The sequence below is a fragment of the Myripristis murdjan genome, chromosome 17 (assembly GCF_902150065.1).
Source record: "Myripristis murdjan chromosome 17, fMyrMur1.1, whole genome shotgun sequence".
NCBI classification, from domain to species: Eukaryota; Metazoa; Chordata; class Actinopteri; order Holocentriformes; family Holocentridae; genus Myripristis; species Myripristis murdjan.
The window spans coordinates 16515503-16532396 of record NC_043996.1 but is presented as its reverse complement, the minus strand read 5'-3'; the positions used below and the strand labels follow the sequence as shown (position 1 = coordinate 16532396).

The 16894-nt window shown below is 44.4% G+C and overlaps 2 protein-coding genes across 2 annotated transcripts; one reads left to right on the top strand and one right to left on the bottom strand.

Annotated features, from left to right (window-relative positions):
• The first annotated feature begins 258 nt into the window (after positions 1-258).
• Positions 259-6550, top strand: cactin. The gene is made up of 10 exons (XM_030073878.1): positions 259-566; positions 684-1335; positions 1485-1580; positions 2250-2395; positions 2559-2721; positions 3364-3478; positions 3704-3896; positions 4146-4268; positions 4483-4874; positions 5817-6550. The coding sequence occupies exons 1-10, from the start codon at positions 259-261 to the stop codon at positions 6305-6307; spliced, it is 2679 nt and encodes an 892-aa protein (XP_029929738.1). The 3' UTR covers positions 6308-6550.
• A 467-nt stretch (positions 6551-7017) lies between these two features.
• Positions 7018-16448, bottom strand: LOC115374768 (semaphorin-4E-like). Its single transcript, XM_030073880.1, has 15 exons — positions 16313-16448; positions 15106-15388; positions 14798-14943; positions 12573-12635; positions 12384-12482; positions 12142-12241; positions 11938-12045; positions 11232-11383; positions 10688-10866; positions 10059-10215; positions 9667-9889; positions 9374-9489; positions 8568-8725; positions 8427-8479; positions 7018-8211 (listed from the first exon to the last, which is right to left on the bottom strand). Exons 2-15 carry the CDS (start codon positions 15212-15214, stop codon positions 7538-7540), a joined length of 2337 nt encoding a protein of 778 aa, XP_029929740.1. The 5' UTR covers positions 15215-15388; positions 16313-16448; the 3' UTR covers positions 7018-7537.
• Positions 16449-16894: the final 446 nt, after the last annotated feature.

Sequence of the window (16894 nt, the reverse complement as noted above, 5' to 3'; positions counted from 1 at the left end):
AGGATTCGTGGCAAGCCCGTGTAAGGGAGGCTTTCTGTTCGCCTGATGAAATAATTCAGAAACCGAGGAAGACAACTCATTTCTTTGCATGACCATCGTTTTAGAGTCTGAGGTATAATTTTGCATGGTTTTATTAACAGTTTTATCAAATATACGTCGGGCCAAGTGCTGTGAAAGTAGCATTTCCCCAACACAAAACATTAGCTCTTATTTACGCGACGGAGGACAACCCGGACCCAACAATACGGAAAGTTCGCCATGGGTTCGAAAAAGCGTCGTCGATCCCGCTCCAGGTCTCGAAGTCAGGAACGGGAGCCGAGGAACAGGTCCAAATCGAGCAGATCCCGGTCCCCCAAGGGGAGGAGGGGTCGCAGCCGGTCGGTGGACACGAAGCGGGACGTCCGGAGACGTGGACGGTCCGACAGCCGATCCTCCAGGAGCAGCGATGGCTCCCCTGCCCGACATCGGCGTCCACACAGAGACCGTGGAGGGTCCAGGAGCGAGTCCGAGGGCCGCAAGAGGCGAGAGGCGCGCCGCTCCGGGAGCAGATCCAGGGATCGATCCAGGTACCGAGCAGTGCCGCCTGTGGTCACGTGGTTAGATTATTGATCATAGGTAATACTCGGTCACACCTGAAGCTCAGCCAGGTACAAATTAACTTAACTGATATGTTTTGTTTTTAGCTCTGATTCAGATGATTCCAAAACGGGATGGAAGAGGAGGCAAAAGGAGAACCGGAGAGAAGAGCCAGGAGAGAGGAGGGGTAGAGGGAGGTCTCTGTCCCGCTCTAACTCCCGTGGGGGGAGCAGTGACCGAGACAGGAGACAACGCAGGAGTCCTGAGAGAGGGAGTCCCATCAGAGACAGACAGAGGAGGGACAGGGACAGGGAGAGGGAGAGAGAGGGTCGGAGGAGCAGCAGCAGGGACCGGGGCAGAAAGGGAGACCGGGACAGAAGGCAGAGGAGTGAGGAGAGGGAGCGGGGGAGGAGAGAGAGGAGCAGAGGGAGAGACGACAGAGACAGAGACAGGAGGAGGCGACTGTCCAGGTCGCCCGGTTCATCCGAGAGCTCAGGGTCAGAGCAGGAGAGCCACGGGGGCTTCCCAGAGGACAAGGCGGCCGGGCATGCCAACAAGGAGGAGAAGAAGAAACAGAAGGACATGATGAAAGCCCTGGAGACGCCAGAGGAAAAGAGGGCAAGGAGGCTGGCAAAGAAGGAGGCCAAGGAGAGGAAGAAGAGAGAGAAGATGGGCTGGAGCGAGGAGTACATGGGCTACACCAACGCAGACAACCCGTTCGGTGACAACAACTTGTTGGGCACGTTCAAATGGCAGAAGGTGAGTGGGAGAGCTGCTCTCAGCAGCATTCAATTAACTGTTCCTATTGCAGACATTAAACATTTATTTGCCCACACAGCTGAAAAGATTGCTCGTCATGACTTGGATTTGGACGATTGTTGTGATTTTGTGTGTGTCTACGTACACAGGCACTGGATAAGAAAGGCATTGGCCACCTCGGAGAGAAGGACCTGAAAGAAAGGAACAAACGAATCCAGGAAGAGAACCGCAGGGAGCTACAGAAGGTATGACTTGGATGTATATACTTTATTTACTACTGGTGGCATGTTACATCCATCAGGCCAAGGCACTGCATTACAGTAAAAGGATGCACTTTCCTGAACTTATTAGACCACTGTTTCTCAATATATTTTAAAAAATAGCATCCATGCAAGGTTCCTTAAAAATCATTATTTAGGCTAATAAATATTCATTAAAATATAACTGGAAGTTCATAAACGGAATATTATATACAGTATTCAGTGTCATCATCCTGAAAAACTCAGAGACTGTAGTAAATACTGTAGTAAATTATAGATACCTTGGTTTTTGTGAAAAATATCTTGACAGCGATACGGCACACGATATGACTATGGGTTGACATTTATTTGAAATTTTAAGTGTAACAGCAGTGAAAAGTAATCTTTCTTCAAAAAACATTATAATAGTAGCAAATGGATGCAGAAAATGCAGTTGCTTCCGAAAATATTTTTTGATCAGTACAGACCGCTCACTGTCTTAGGCAACCCTAACCCTGAGTTTGATATCGTCCATATGGTTGCCTTTTGAGATATTAATATCTTGCATATTTATATGCAGATAATGACATGAAACCCATATTTATCCCTCAGCCCTTGTCCATTTGACCCTGTTAATTGTAAGCATGCTGTATCATACTAAATCTGTGTGTGTAGGTTAAACAGCTGCGTTTGGAGAGAGAGCGAGAGAAGGCCATGAGAGAGATGGAGCTGGAGATGCTGCAAAGAGAGAAGGAGGCGGAGCATTTCAAGACCTGGGCTGAGCAGGAGGACAACTTCCATTTGCACCAGGCCAAACTACGGTCAGTGTGCGGCAGCCAATATGTTCCCCCACGCTGAATCTCCCCTCTTTTGCCACGGACAACGCTACATAGTGTTTTAACGTGCGCTATTTCAATTTGCATCCAAGACCCGTTCTTTAACCCATGTGTTATTGTGTTTTCACCTCGCGTTTTGTGTCTCTAGGTCTAAGATTCGTATCCGTGACGGTCGTGCCAAGCCTATTGACCTTTTGGCGAAGTACATCAGTGCAGAGGATGATGATCTAGCTGTTGAGATGCACGAACCTTACACCTTCCTCAATGGGCTCACTGTCACAGACATGGATGACCTGCTGGAGGACATTAAGGTGTGTGTGTGCATGCATGTTTATGTTCTGGTCAGTTCAAGGGAAAGCTGTGACTGTAGCTGACAGCCATCCGGTTTGTAGAGGACTAGTTTTACTCTTGTCCAAACCTGCTATGTCAGTCATATTTACAGGCTGTTTGTGCAAGTAAATATGAGACGGCCATCTGCTCTAATTGCACATTAGATCAGTATTCACCTTGGACATATATTTACTCTTTCAGCCATGGTATATTTTTATCCTTGAAAGCATCTTGCTGGTGAGACGCATGAACGAACCCTCTGAGAGCTGCATATCCCATGTTAAGAATTACTTGTGAATCTGTCTAATATTGTTACCTTTGACAATTGGCTTATAGTGAAATTATCACTTGTGATCTTTTTTCTAGGAGTGTGTCATTGTCAAATTAACAAAAGTAAAACTAACATGGTCTTTTGTATAATAAACAAGTTAAGTCAGATCTAATTGAGAAGCTTAACCTATTTTGCATCTGCATTTATATTCCGGTTTTTACAAAACTGCATATTTGTATCATATTGGTCATTATGTTGTGGAAAGATATAGGTATTGTCCTCAACAACCGTTTTGTTCCATTCCTGGAATATAGCTGATATACTGATGCAGTGTGTGTTGTTGCACTGGTAGGTGTACATGGAGCTGGAGCAAGGGAAGAACGTTGACTTCTGGAGGGACATGACCACCATCACCGAGGATGAGATCAGTAAACTCAGAAAGCTAGAGGCCTCAGGCAAAGGACCAGGTACCCAGAAACATCATTTTCTCATGTGTTATATCAGCATACTTATTCTGATTGTCTTTGTCTCCCATTGTGTAGTTACATCTGTATCTGTACTAATCTGACTCATCCTACCCGTCCTACCTGCTTTGTTGTTAAAGTGAACCTTAAGTGCAGCAGGAGGTTGTGTTAGACCTCTTCGCTTATCACTTTACTCTGTTTTTATGCATCTCATCATTTCACCCTCAGGTGACCGTCGTGAGGGCATCAACACGTCTGTGAGCACTGACGTCCAGATGGTGTTCAAAGGAAAGACGTACAGCCAGCTGCAGGCGCTGCACCAGAACATCGAGACAAAGATCCGGGCGGGAGGATCCAATCTTGATATTGGCTACTGGGAGAGCCTGCTGCAGCAAGTCAGGGTCTATATGGCAAGAGCCAGGTACGCATGTGGGAACCCTCACCATGCATGTTTCCATCTAATTGAGCTATATTTTGGTTGCATTTTTGATATCTCATTTAGTATCACCTTTGTTAAGAATCAGGCTTGCACCGGTGACTGCTTTCCTTCTATTTATGTGGACAGGCCACCCAAATATAATCAACATAAGACAAAACACACAGGGAATTATAAGTGTCATTGAAAGACTGAAAATTGTATATGCAGTCACATTATCTTTGTGTGTCTTAGGCTGAGAGAGAGACATCAGGACGTGCTGCGACAGAAGCTGTTCAAGCTGAAACAGGAACAAGGAGTGGAAAGTGAACCTCTGTTCCCCATCATCAAAGAGGAGCCGGAGGATGAGGAAGCCGAGTAAGTTTCCTTGCAGCACACGCAGGAGCCTCTCAACATCCTCAATGTGAAACATGGGGACCTGGTGGCTTTCAGTCTGTGGTGTATTTGCAGTTGATAGTGGCTTGAAATCAACTTCCAGCTCCTGCTATCTTTCATGTTTACGTTTCTCTTCAGTGTGTGTATTATAAAACACTATTCTCCATGACAAAATGCTAACACATGATTTTTGCAGCACGACCATAGCAGCAGCAGAGGAAGAGGGAGAAGCTGATACTGAAGCACCGGGCCCATCCTCTTCCTCCCCCACAACCAATGAGGACAAAGAAGCAGAAGGAGAACGGGATAAGGAGGCGAGTCCAGCTGGATCTACAACAGGGGAGGCAGGGCAAGATGAGGGCGAAGGAGAAAAAGAGGGTGAGAAGGACGAGGAGGACAAGAGTGACGTGGTGGAGGCGGTGCTGACGGAGGAGGATCTGATCCAGCAGAGCCAGGCGGAGTATGACTCGGGCCGCTACAGTCCCACGCTGCTGCTGCCCTCCGAGCTGCCGCTGGACACCCACACCATCACTCCTGAGGAGGACACACACAGGCTGCAGCAGGCTCGCAGACAGCTGCAGGTCACCGGTATGAGACCACACACACACACACACACACACACAAATGCCCTTGAAAATATTCCTGTGCTGTCGTTTGTATGTCACCCTGCCTCATCAGTATTCATGCATGATTACAATACTGTTCCCCTTTGGCTTTCTAAGTAATGTGTAGGAGTGTATGACCATGCATTTGTTTCTTGTAAAGTCTGACTAATATGTTATTCAGTATTATCAGCTGATATAAGCTCATCACATGTATATCAATATCAGTGCATGTGTGGGTACAAAAAGGACTGTATATAGTACATTATAATCATGAGATAATTCAAAAACAGTGTTCTCATTAAATACTGTCCAGTAGACCATCGTCTACAATATTTTGTATAACATGACTTTGCAGAGTAGCATGTCACAGTTGTGCAGATGGTGCAGATTACATAGCACATTTATTTTTCAAGTGTAAACTATGGAGCCTCTCTGCGTATTGTTGTTGCAACAATTTGATTACCAAATTTCAGGGTGCCCTGCCTTGTTTTTAGGTACCATCCAATGAGTTGGCATGGTATGTTTTTTTTTACGTCTAAATACATTTATTGGTATCAGCCCAGACAATAAATGTTTCAACAGTGTAGAAGGAAATTTTTTTAATCGTTAATTTTTAATGATTTTGATTTGTTTAATGATTTTTAATCATTAAACAGCAGAGTATGCAGCAGAAAATGCTGACACCATGCAGCCAGAAGTTAGAGGAAAAAGCTAATGTCAAATAAAGTTAGAAGTTACAACCAGTCTTAGTCGTACAAATTTAGTATTTTTGCCAGTAAGCAATGCAAATGTATTACTTCACAATTCAATAAAATTGCCTGTTGTAAGGGTGAAAAGCGACTCAAAAATAAGCTCAGCAGGTGTGAAAAAAATGAGGGGGCTTTAAGTAAAATTGACCTTGACAAATTAAATTGTTTGTTGTCAGGTGATGCCAATGAGAGCGCAGAGGACGCCTTTGTGCGCCGCGCCAAAGAGGGCATGGGCAACGACGAGGCCCAGTTCAGTGTGGAGCTCCCCATTACTGGCAAGATGTACCTGTGGGCCGACAAATACCGGCCCAGGAAGCCCCGCTTCTTCAACAGGGTCCACACGGGCTTCGAGTGGAACAAGTACAACCAGACGCATTATGACTTTGACAACCCTCCACCCAAGATCGTCCAGGGCTACAAGTTCAACATCTTCTACCCGGACCTGATCAACAAGCGCTCCACCCCGCAGTACTTCCTGGAGCCCAGTCCCGACAACAAGGACTTTGGGATTCTGAGGTTCCACGCGGGTCCTCCGTACGAGGACATCGCCTTCAAGATTGTAAACCGGGAGTGGGAATATTCTCACCGCCACGGCTTCCGATGCCAGTTCGCCAACGGGATCTTCCAGCTGTGGTTCCACTTCAAGAGATACCGCTACAGGAGATAGTCTCTGTAACTGTGACCCCACTGTGACGGACCAACACCCCACCTACTGGGTTTTAAACATAGATGAGTCCTTTGAGCAGATAACCCAAAAGATGTGTTTTTGTTGTATTGTTTTGGCTCCTCTTAGGCCAAAGAGCAGCTTTTGAATTAGTTAAAGTTACAGCAAACTCTGTACGGTTGTATTAAAAGTAATTTGTATTGCAGTCTGAAAAAAACATATTAAAGAGGTTTCATTTTTCCCCGTGGTACTCATTTTGTGTTCAAGCCAGCATTGGGTGATGGATTTTAATTAAAAGTTGTGATTTTAGGGTTGCATCCCAAAGCATAACAAATTTGTCAAACTGTTTCAGTGTGAAATTCAAATGCCAACAGGAGTACACGTGTCAAATAAGGTGTTGAACTCTTTCAGCAGCAGGACACCGTACAGCCAGCGCACCCAGAGCTCCAATCATACACTTTTATCAGACAGCGCTCCAAATTCTGAAATTCAGTCACTCCTTATATCCTCAAAGATCGAACTGTTGTAACGCAGTCTAAAGATAATTCACTCAGGCAGCTTACATGTCCATGCATCACACATTCTTGGCAAGTCTAGTCTTGCCAAAAACAAGAAATCCCTGTCAGCTGTAAGTGTACACAAACACAGCAAGGATTAGATAGAAAAGTTTTAATACAGTAAAACAATTACAGTGCTGTTTTCAAAAACTCCCCACTGCACTGAGTTAAAAATAAATCCATGTAAATTCCATGTAAAAAAAAAATACCACTATTTACAGCGGTCCTCAATATGATCTGCACTGACTGGTGGGAAACATTCTCCACTCAAACTCAAAACTATCAACACTTACACAACCTATGTCACAATAAAAAAAAAAGTAAAGCAAAACAATTATTCTACAGCAAATTCAAGTGTCTGTGTCCATCGTACTTGCACAAAAATCCCAAGTACAGCATCTTTTGGTTTTTTTTCAGTCTCAAAAAGTAACTTGCAGTCTTTCAACAAACTTTAAATCAAGTACCTTATATATTCTCATCCAAAATAAATGTGGGCCCCACATAAGTAGAGCAAACAAAGAGTTTTTTTTTTTTTTTTTAAATACTCAAATCACAGTTGAGCAGATGAATCCAGTTAGTTCTGCCTAGTAACAGTTATTTTCATGTATTCCCATTCACGAGGCAGACTAACAGCATTCTGTGGAGAACTGTTAATATGATGGTACGTCTTGAATTTTCAGATTTCAGACTCGTCATCAATGTACTTCATAGATGGCAGGTCAACTTTAGCAGAAACATTCTCATCCTGTGCAGCACTGAACACCACCTCGCCTCCAGTGTGGTTGTTGTTACTTCTGCCGTTGTCTGCTCCAGACACCAGGGGCTTATTCTCCGTCTGCTGTTGGGTCACGCTGGAGTTGTGACCCCCCTGTTGTGACAGTGCCTGGTTTGCCCCTTGTCCCGCTCCACTCTTATCGTTGCACCTCCAGGGCACAGGCAGGTGGCCTTTCCACAGGTTCCAGGCCAGAAGAGCAGCGAGAAGAACCACCAGGAGCCCCACCACAGCCTGCAGTCCAACCACAGACGGGCCTCCTCTCTGGGCCTCGGGTAACAATGCTTTTCCCTGCCCACTGCCGGCGCACGAGTCCCTGCAGACCTGGTACTCAGCCACAGTAGTGGTGTAATTGTCAGTGTTGGAGCGCTCGACAGACAGACAGCGGTACCGACCGGCGTCAGCAAATGAGGCGTTGAAGATGAGCAGCCCATCATGTAGGAACAGAAAACGAGTTGATGGGGACAGGGGGAGCGTGTTGTGCTCCCACCTTATCTTTGCCAGGTTGGAGGGAGGCGAGCAGTGAAGCTTCAGGTTGCCACCCACCTCCATGGACTGATTCACAGGCTTCACTGGGGCTGAAACCAAACAGACACATTAAAGATGTATTTACATGTGCGTTAAGGCCTTTAAAACTTGCATGCAGTTCATAAAGCTGCCACTGGGCTGAGAATGGTACCAGCCCTGGCAGGGTTAGGGGTTCAATTTCCACCAGGACCACCCATTCTACAACTGTATGGGACTGTGAGGAGCTTTGTGTACAGCACAAGTGCACAATTTGACATATACTCACCAGGATGTGGGCAGAGAGAGGTATCTCCTTGTTTCACACTCTGTATCAGTTCCCTGGTGTAAAAGATACAATTTAATCTGGGTTTGAATATTTATATATATAAAAAATAACACAGCACTCCAGATGTTGCTGGTTGCCTACCTTTGTGCATCAGAGACGGCAGTACATTTGGCAGTAGTTTTGTCCCAGCCACAGTACGGGTCTCTGGCTAAAACACAGTCCATACAGGATAAAGACCTTGAACAGTTTGCTGGTGGTATCTGGACTGCCCCAAACTCTGAACCTGCATACAGATGACCCTGAACACATCAGAAACATCACACAAAGCACAGGTTAATGACAGTGAAATGCTATGTAATACACACTTCCAGAATTCAAGAAAATAAGAAATCAAAATATGCACTTACAAAACAATTTAAAGGCAACAATTCAACCAAAAATACAAAAAAGAGAGATATTTTCCTACATACCATAAGTGCAGTCTAACCATTCAGATACCTTCCTTGTGATTTGGCCAGTCTGCTGTGATCTCCCCTGTCCTTGAAAACCCCAATAAAATGGGGCCGGATGGGTATTTGGGTGTGGCTGTCAAAAATTCACACGTGAGAAACTCAACAGCATGAGTAAGAGGCAGAGATATTGTTAGGCGGTGTTCTTTGGCAGTAAAGTTTGCAGTAGTTCCTGATGAAACTCTTCACGCCCGAGGGCTGTGGATTATATCAGGTATGTTTTCTGTTGTTTTTGGAAAGATTTGCTGCTGTTGAGTTTTCGACATGTAAAGTTTTGGGATGCTGGAGGACGGGGAAGACCACAGCAGACCGGAAACCTCACAAAATCGCACGGAAACTATCTGGATGAATGGACTGCACGAGGAGTACGTGGTTTTCGAGGTGTTCCTTTATGTCAGAAAATCAAATAATTTCACCAGGGTTAGGGCATTGTGTTACCGTGACATTAGAGAATTTGAGGACTTTGATTGGCTCGGGGGGCTGGAAGAGCTGCACTTCCTCTATGATGAACATCTCTCCATCGTAGTTCACAGCTTTCAGCATGGTGCCGTCCTCTGTTTGTGAAAAAAGATTAAAAAAAATAAAAAAAAACCCTGAAGGACCCTGTTTTTACAAGCTGTCGCACATGCAGCCTGATACCGCTGACACTGACTACTTTGACGTTACAAAACTCCTGAAAGCAGTAACATCATTTCCCTACAGCCAACTGTGCAGCCACGCTGTACGCATACCTGTGCCTATGAACATCACGTGGTACTTTTCCCCATCGGCAGCCTGCACTTGGTTTACTACGATGCGTGTGAATGCAGCTCCCCTCCACACCAGAAGGGGCTTCCCGTCTTTTGGCAAGATCACCTGGTCCATGAGGGGACTGTCTCTAATGAACTGAAGCGTCCGATCTGGCAGGTCCAGAGTCTGAGTAATTCCCAACTTACGAGCCGCATTGTCTATGCACTGGAGAGGCAAGAAGAAAGAAGAGGGAAAAGAGAGAACAATAGCGAGGGAGTACTAGGGGAGTTAGCTTCCTGCCGCACTACTTGTAAAAAAGTAGCCCTTTGAGATTTCTCTCATACGCACAAACACACACACACACACACGCATGCAGAGTAGTGGTTAGACTCACAGCTCCGGGCCGGGGGGAGGGCACATCTCCGCTGTACATCACCCACTTGACAAAAGAGGTTTTCACAGGCTCTGGCGTCTTGTACTTCCCCTCTGAGAACACTTTGCTCATGTCTGACACCGAGTAAACACACACTGCAGACAGCGGAAGAGCCATTCTAAAAGACAGAAGGTTTATATTTATTTTATTTGGAATAAGTAAAATACTATACATTACTGATATTGCATATTGTATCTGTGCTATAGTCATATTTTGTTGATTCTAGTCCATTGTTATATTTTCTTATATAATATGGTCCATTTTATTGAAATTTTAAATTCACTGTGATTAGACTCAACTGGAGTGAAAGGTGACTAAGTGCCAACTGATGCATCTTGTTAGGCTGCCCCTGTTTGCTTAGTTACTGGTCTTATGAGGTTTTATTGTGTAACACTTGTTTTTAGAATTTCAACACCGCGGTTTGCACATTTTGAAACACTGAAAGGAGTCCTTGAAACACACCCAAGGAATATGCACATAAAGAAGAGCGTGCAAAAACTTGACCATGAAAGGCCCTACTCCGACCTTCAAGACACACACACACACACACACACACACACACACACGCAAGTGCCATCAAACCAGCTTACGACTGTGGTGTGAAGACGGCGAAGAACAGGCAGCTCTTCCAGGGCTGCTGCGGCTCGCACCACAGGAAAGTGTCCTGGATGATGAAGGGCAGCTGGAACTCCAGCACAGGACAGTCCACCATGGCCTTCAGGAAGGAAGTCCACTTCTTCTGCAAGGTCCTCTGACCTCCCATGTCCCCCTGAGACAACAGAAATAAAAGCACAACAAAGGCACATAGGCAAGTGGAAAAATATGAAGATAAAAACATGTAAAATCAAGGTCGAGCAGAAGAGGAAGAGGAAACACTGTCAATATGTTGTCAGTTCAGGAAATGAAACTAAATAAGCACCTGCATGATAAATGGAGCACTTTTTTATTTATTTGTTTATATATATATTTTTTTACTGAAACATGGTGGATTGAACACATTGAATACCTACCAGTATATTTTAGTGCTAATATAACTGATACACCTCTGTGCAGTACAAATATCCATTTCATGGGTATAGAAAACATTTCTTCTTCCAAAGTATTCATAGATCATGAAAGTGCGCACTTCCTCACCTTGCAGACACGGGCCACACGAGAAACCACCAGTCTGGTGTAGAAGTCGTAGTCCACCGCCGTCTCGCTGAAGAACAAGTACACTTTGTCATCATCTCCCTCATTGCTGTCGTCGCTCTCTGGCATCTGGGCCATGGAGACAAAGTTGGGATCTGGTGGAAAACACAACATTTATTTTGACTTAACTGCGTAGGCCCATAAATAATTATCATTTCATACACACACTACACAGCTGGTGCACCGTCTCAGTGTGAACATCCTCACATCAAAAGTCAGTTAATCCATAGCAGGACATCACATACAATGAATGAACAATTTTTCTTAACAGTGTCAAAGTACAATATATATATATATATAAATATATATAGATAGATAGATAGATAGATAGATAGATAGATAGATAGATATTTTTTTTTTGGATCAAGGTACAGTGTGTGACAAAGTATCATCATAAAGTGAGGCTACAGAGATGCTTTGGCCTACAATTTGCAGTCTCCAGACATGAGAAAACTGGTTTGCTTGATACAGATCTCAGCAAAAATCAGCATGTTTATATATTTTTTTTCAGTGAGAATGAAAATTGTGATGCAAAAATTATCAAGCCCACTCTAAAATTGTGAATCATATCATAATGTCTGTCAAAATAATTCTGATGATTTTTTTTGAAATATTGTTCAGCCCCATTACATAGAGCCACACGTCTCACCTTGCAGCCAGCTGGCCTTGAACTCGGTGCGTATGCCGGCAGGGTTGCGTATCACCACAGGCTCGGAGCCCAGGAAGTTCATTGAAGTGGCAGAATACAGGTCATCACCTGGCGGGACGGCAAGCAGAGAGAGAAAAAAAATCTTTTGCTAAAGTCAACCATTTCTTCCTGGATCCCTTACAACTGCCTGTATTCATTACTTACCAACCATAATGGAGGCATATCTCTGGAAGGGATCAAATGGACACTTCCCCTTCCCATCCTCTGCTTTTTTCTCAAGAGTCAGCTTTCCGTCTGCATACGACTGCACAGACAAACACAGAGGTATACCAGCACGGAAATGCTTATCTTTATTAGCTCTTGGTTAGGGTTATGATTAATGATTGACTTAGCTGCTGAAACACGGATAAAGACCCGTACACACTTGGGTTCTCAATTTGTCTCACCATGTAATCGCACTCTGGATCAAAGGCATTGGTTCCACATACATACATCCTGCCGTCCTCCATCGTATGCAGGGTCCTTATGTAGTTCTTGCAGTGACTCTGTGGAGGCATTTCGAGCGGGATGACTGAATACAATCTAATCAGTGTTCAAGTGAAAGCGAAAAGGTGCAGATCACTGAACTGACCCACCTGAGGATCTTTCCCTTTGTTTTCACACTCTTTTGCTTGCTGATCCGTCACATCCCACTTCACCTAAACAAGTGAAAAATAACTTAATCACACTTCGTTGAGGTAAAAAGTTTTTTTCTGTGACAGACAGGGATACAGACAACACTATGTTAGTTAAGGGCAGGGATGGCATTTGGAATCACTAATTTCAGGAATTTCGGGTAAGTAATTTTCAAATAATGACATGAATAGCAGGGTGAACACAGGTATTACTCATGACATTAATTGCGGTTCTGTGCCATTTTGGTGTGACAGAGTCTGGGCCATGGTGTCGTGCATGCTGGCGCCTAGTTCCAGGGAAGGTGTCAAGCTGACAAAAACTTTACTTGACACTGTCAACTCAAGTTTTGGATATTGCATTTTAATTTGCCTGCGGTGAAATTTCTTTTAAGAGAATAACAACTGGGTGACAACTCAAATGAGAAATAGCCCATTTGCCTTTTTTTCCCTTAACAAATAGCTAACAGTAACCTCTGTCCATTCATTACTACTGTCAAATGAATCCTGTACATTGTATTTCTCTCCAAAGTCACTGATGTTTAAGGTCATGTGGGACATTTGGATTTACAACTACTCTTCAGTAAAATCCGACTAGTATGACTCAAACTTGATGCATTGAACTTTGCACATTATTGCACAATCATAATCTGAGTGGTACAGGAACTTAATTAACATCAATAGTAACACCAGTGTTTACACCCTGTGATTCATGTCAGAATGGATGCTGTGATGAAGGTCGATTTTCTGCCTAGTTGCTGAGTGATTGCCACTAGTGACGAGATATGCTGTGCCTTCTCTTACTTTTTAGCGGGCAAGGCTTTGTAAGGCTTACATTTGGAAATTCGGAGTCAGTTCTTTAAGCCCTGGGCTATTTGTTTGGTCTTGTGGTACTGCTTTCAAGTGAGCTGTCAACCAAAACCTTTCATCTCTGAGTGCTAGGCTGTAAAGAGCGAGGAAAGCAGGACAAATGTTTGGCTTTGAAGTGTTTCAGCAAGGTTTACCTCAGTCGTTATGCGAGGAGAGATGTTGGCTGGATTGTGAATTTACATGTGAAACCATCTTTGACAGCGGCCACGGTGTCTAACCTGTGTTCTTTATGTGAGCGGTGGCTTTTGACGGGTTTTGTTACCTCTCCGTCTACCTACTCAGACTGTTATGAGTCAACTCGTGCAAAGCCAATGCATTATAAGGCACTGCGGTCTCTCTTTGTGTTCACTTGAACTTGAAATAAAATGAGTAAAGTGATGCAGATATGATGCACTTCCTGATGCATGTTGCATGTCCTGTTACCATTTTTTTTTTTTTTAGATATTTGACTATAATATGAACCTGAATTCTTAAAAGGACTTCTGAGTTTCTGCTATTTTTATTAGCTGTGGTAAAAAAAAAGATAGGTTTTAGGTCAGAGAGAATAGTGGTTGTTGTAAGGAATGAAGGGCTTGAAAGTGATTTAGACATTATTATCAGTTTTCTAGTTGCATTTTATGGTTTGGGGCTTACTAGACAGTAATTATTAGACATTATACAGAGTACAGAGATAATAGTATAACTGTGTACACTGTCACAAATACAAGACGGAAGTTTCCTTAGGTCTAAAGTATCTATAGTACAGTTGTTGGTGTCACATCTCTGTTTCTATCTCAGATCTCAATAATAATACCAATAACCAGCCACAGCATCCCTAGCAACAGTAACAATACAACAACTAAACAAGCTACACTATGAACCAAATAATAAAAATAACCAGCCTAACATTAAACCTGTGTCAGTCTCTGAACTGAACTCAGCTCTTGTAAAAACACTGCTTCTCACACAATGCTGTGGACTGATTGCCCTCTTACATGAGGGCCATCAGCTGTGCTATAAAACGGGTTACGACCCCAGGCAATCGGGACCTAATCAAAATCCTACACACATTTTGTGACATCTTGTGGGATCTGGATGCAGAGGCCAGCAAGAATGAAAAAAAAAAGCAAACTGCACAATAATGACAAATTGCATTTTTGTTTTGAAACTGCTGTATGAATTCTAATAAACAAGTTTGTTCTCAAAACTTCTCAGCCCTGAGGTAAGAAAGCTTTCTGAGAGCACTGCCCAAAGCAAGCTGACAATTAGCGGACCGAGATGCTCCGAGGCAGAGTTAACTCTAAATCTGCATTGTTATTAGTTAACAAATGAGCTCTTACTGAGGCCTTTTTGTGGGAGATGTTGCCGAGGTCAAGAGCGTAGATGGACCCCCTGGCGCCCAGCACTAACAGGCCAAGGTCTTCTCTCAGCAGCATGGTGGAGTAGTTCGATACCCCTTCCTCACGAAACAGGTAACCATTGTCCCCTAGAGACGGGATTTGTCAAGTTACCTTCAAGATTAAGCCAACATCTCCAGTGGGCCAAACTCAGGGCCAATCCAAACTTAAACTTCAGCAACATGGCCTTGTCAGATTATAAATCAAGGTTGCATGAGACAATCAAACCCAGGTGGGGTGACAGCACTCACTGTGATGGGGCACGGTCCTACGAGGGATGCAGCTCAGCGGTGACTCTCCTTCCACCACCAAGGCCGAGTGGAGAATCCAAAAGATACTGAGGTATTGCAACAGACACATGGCTCCTTTGCTTTCACGATGCAGAATTTAACCTGTAATGTTTTTTATTCAGTCCTGCAGAGGTTAAGGCAGTAACTGGCATCTACGGGGAGAGTTAGTCCTTGTTGACTGGGCACCGGTTCCTTTGTTGGCCCCGCTCAGCAGGCTGACCATGGTGAGATGGATGGCGCAGACCTAAGAAACAAAGGAGAGGAAGAGACACGGTTGAGCTCATATCATAAGTAAATTCACAGTCACTTACAATGAAATCTGACAGTGTACTGGTACAGCGCGTACTTCAAACCACCACACGGCAAGAGGAGGAAGTGAGCTAGAGCAACGAAATACTCAACAGAGGAGACAGACGACTTGAAAAAAAAAATGCAGAGGGATGGCCAGAAAGGGCATAATGAGCTAAAGTCAGTGCAGCAGTAATTCTGTCAGTGCCATAGTGATGGTAATGCAGGGCCATGAAAGGCATTCAGCGGGGTGCAGGGATGTCAACTTCAGCTCTCCTGCAGCACCAAACACAAGCAGACAATAAGAGATTCACAGAGAATACCAAAGGCTGGCACGGAAAGGAGGAGAAAAAACAAGTGTGTCGCAAGAGATGTTGCACTCTGAGCAGAAACATGTTGGTTGGTCAAACCACTCTCATCTTGATCTAGATGCAACCACAAAACGACCAGCAAAACTTACGCCTTCCTGATCTTTAATCACCAAGCAGTAAAAGTAAAAATAACTTTTCCCTGGCGTTTCTTTGACTTGTCAAGTAGTTTTACAACCTGCTTTGCGGGTGTGCTTCTTCTCTAATAAGTGTGTTGTGTTTTCCTGATGAGCTGCGGCATGTCAGAGAATGCAGCCCTGATAAGATGTTTCACATAGTTGCCTGTGGGGCCAAAGCCTCTCTCAGTCAACACTTACTGCAACAAACTTGGCTTTCACATTCGCCCAGACGGTGTGTGTGTGCCCCACAGGGCCAATCTGGTGGCATTGGTGGCACAAATTCAGCTTGCATGCGACTCACAATTAAACTCAAACTTCACAACAACATGGATAAATCATGCGATAAACCAACGAGCTGTACCTGCAATAACACTTCACTATCTGCTCACTTACTTGTGTTCAGACACGCCCATGGCTGCAGTAGCTACTCCTTAAGGGAAAAATAAATAAATAAATAAATCCACACACCTGTAAGCATTAAGTCTGCACCCACACTCCTCGCTAAATCAGACTTAAGCAAAGGTACGAATTTAAGATATTAGTTAAGTGAGACACGCAGCAGACTCCACCCAGTGCCTACCTTGAAATGCGAAAATTAGACTCGAGCTTGCAACTTCCTTGAAGGTGAGAAACGCCCCGGGCTCAGCTCTCGACACGCAAACACACACACATTACACACACATACACACATGGCACACACACTCACACACAGATGCACAGCCTAGTGCTTTCCTCCCAGGAGAATAAGCTCAGCAGCCGCTCTGTCTCTGTCAGCCGCCCTGAAAGAGTGCGCTGTCGGCCGGTATTGTTGCAGGAGTAGAGGCGCTCACATCCCGCGGCGACACAGACCTGAATGGCCGCTGCTGGCATATGGCTCCTGTTGGCCCCGCACCTCTTTTTTTTCTTCTTCTTCTTCAAACCACCGATGAGAGATAAGGAGGGAGACGAAAGCCACTGCCCTTTGGTCTGATTAAA

Bases quoted from the DNA above. Each gene is read 5' to 3' on its own strand.
- cactin (XM_030073878.1), top strand. From the start codon at position 259: ATGGGTTCGAAAAAGCGTCGTCGATCCCGCTCCAGGTCTCGAAGTCAG. The intron at 3,479-3,703 runs GTACCCAGAAAC...TTTCACCCTCAG, and splicing joins GGCCTCAGGCAAAGGACCAG to GTGACCGTCGTGAGGGCATC. The intron at 3,897-4,145 runs GTACGCATGTGG...TGTGTGTCTTAG, and splicing joins GTCTATATGGCAAGAGCCAG to GCTGAGAGAGAGACATCAGG.
- LOC115374768 (XM_030073880.1), bottom strand. From the start codon at position 15,214: ATGTGTCTGTTGCAATACCTCAGTATCTTTTGGATTCTCCACTCGGCC. The intron at 14,944-15,105 runs GTGAGTGCTGTC...TCCCGTCTCTAG, and splicing joins TAGGACCGTGCCCCATCACA to GGGACAATGGTTACCTGTTT. The intron at 10,216-10,687 runs GTAAGCTGGTTT...TCTGTCTTTTAG, and splicing joins GCCGTCTTCACACCACAGTC to AATGGCTCTTCCGCTGTCTG.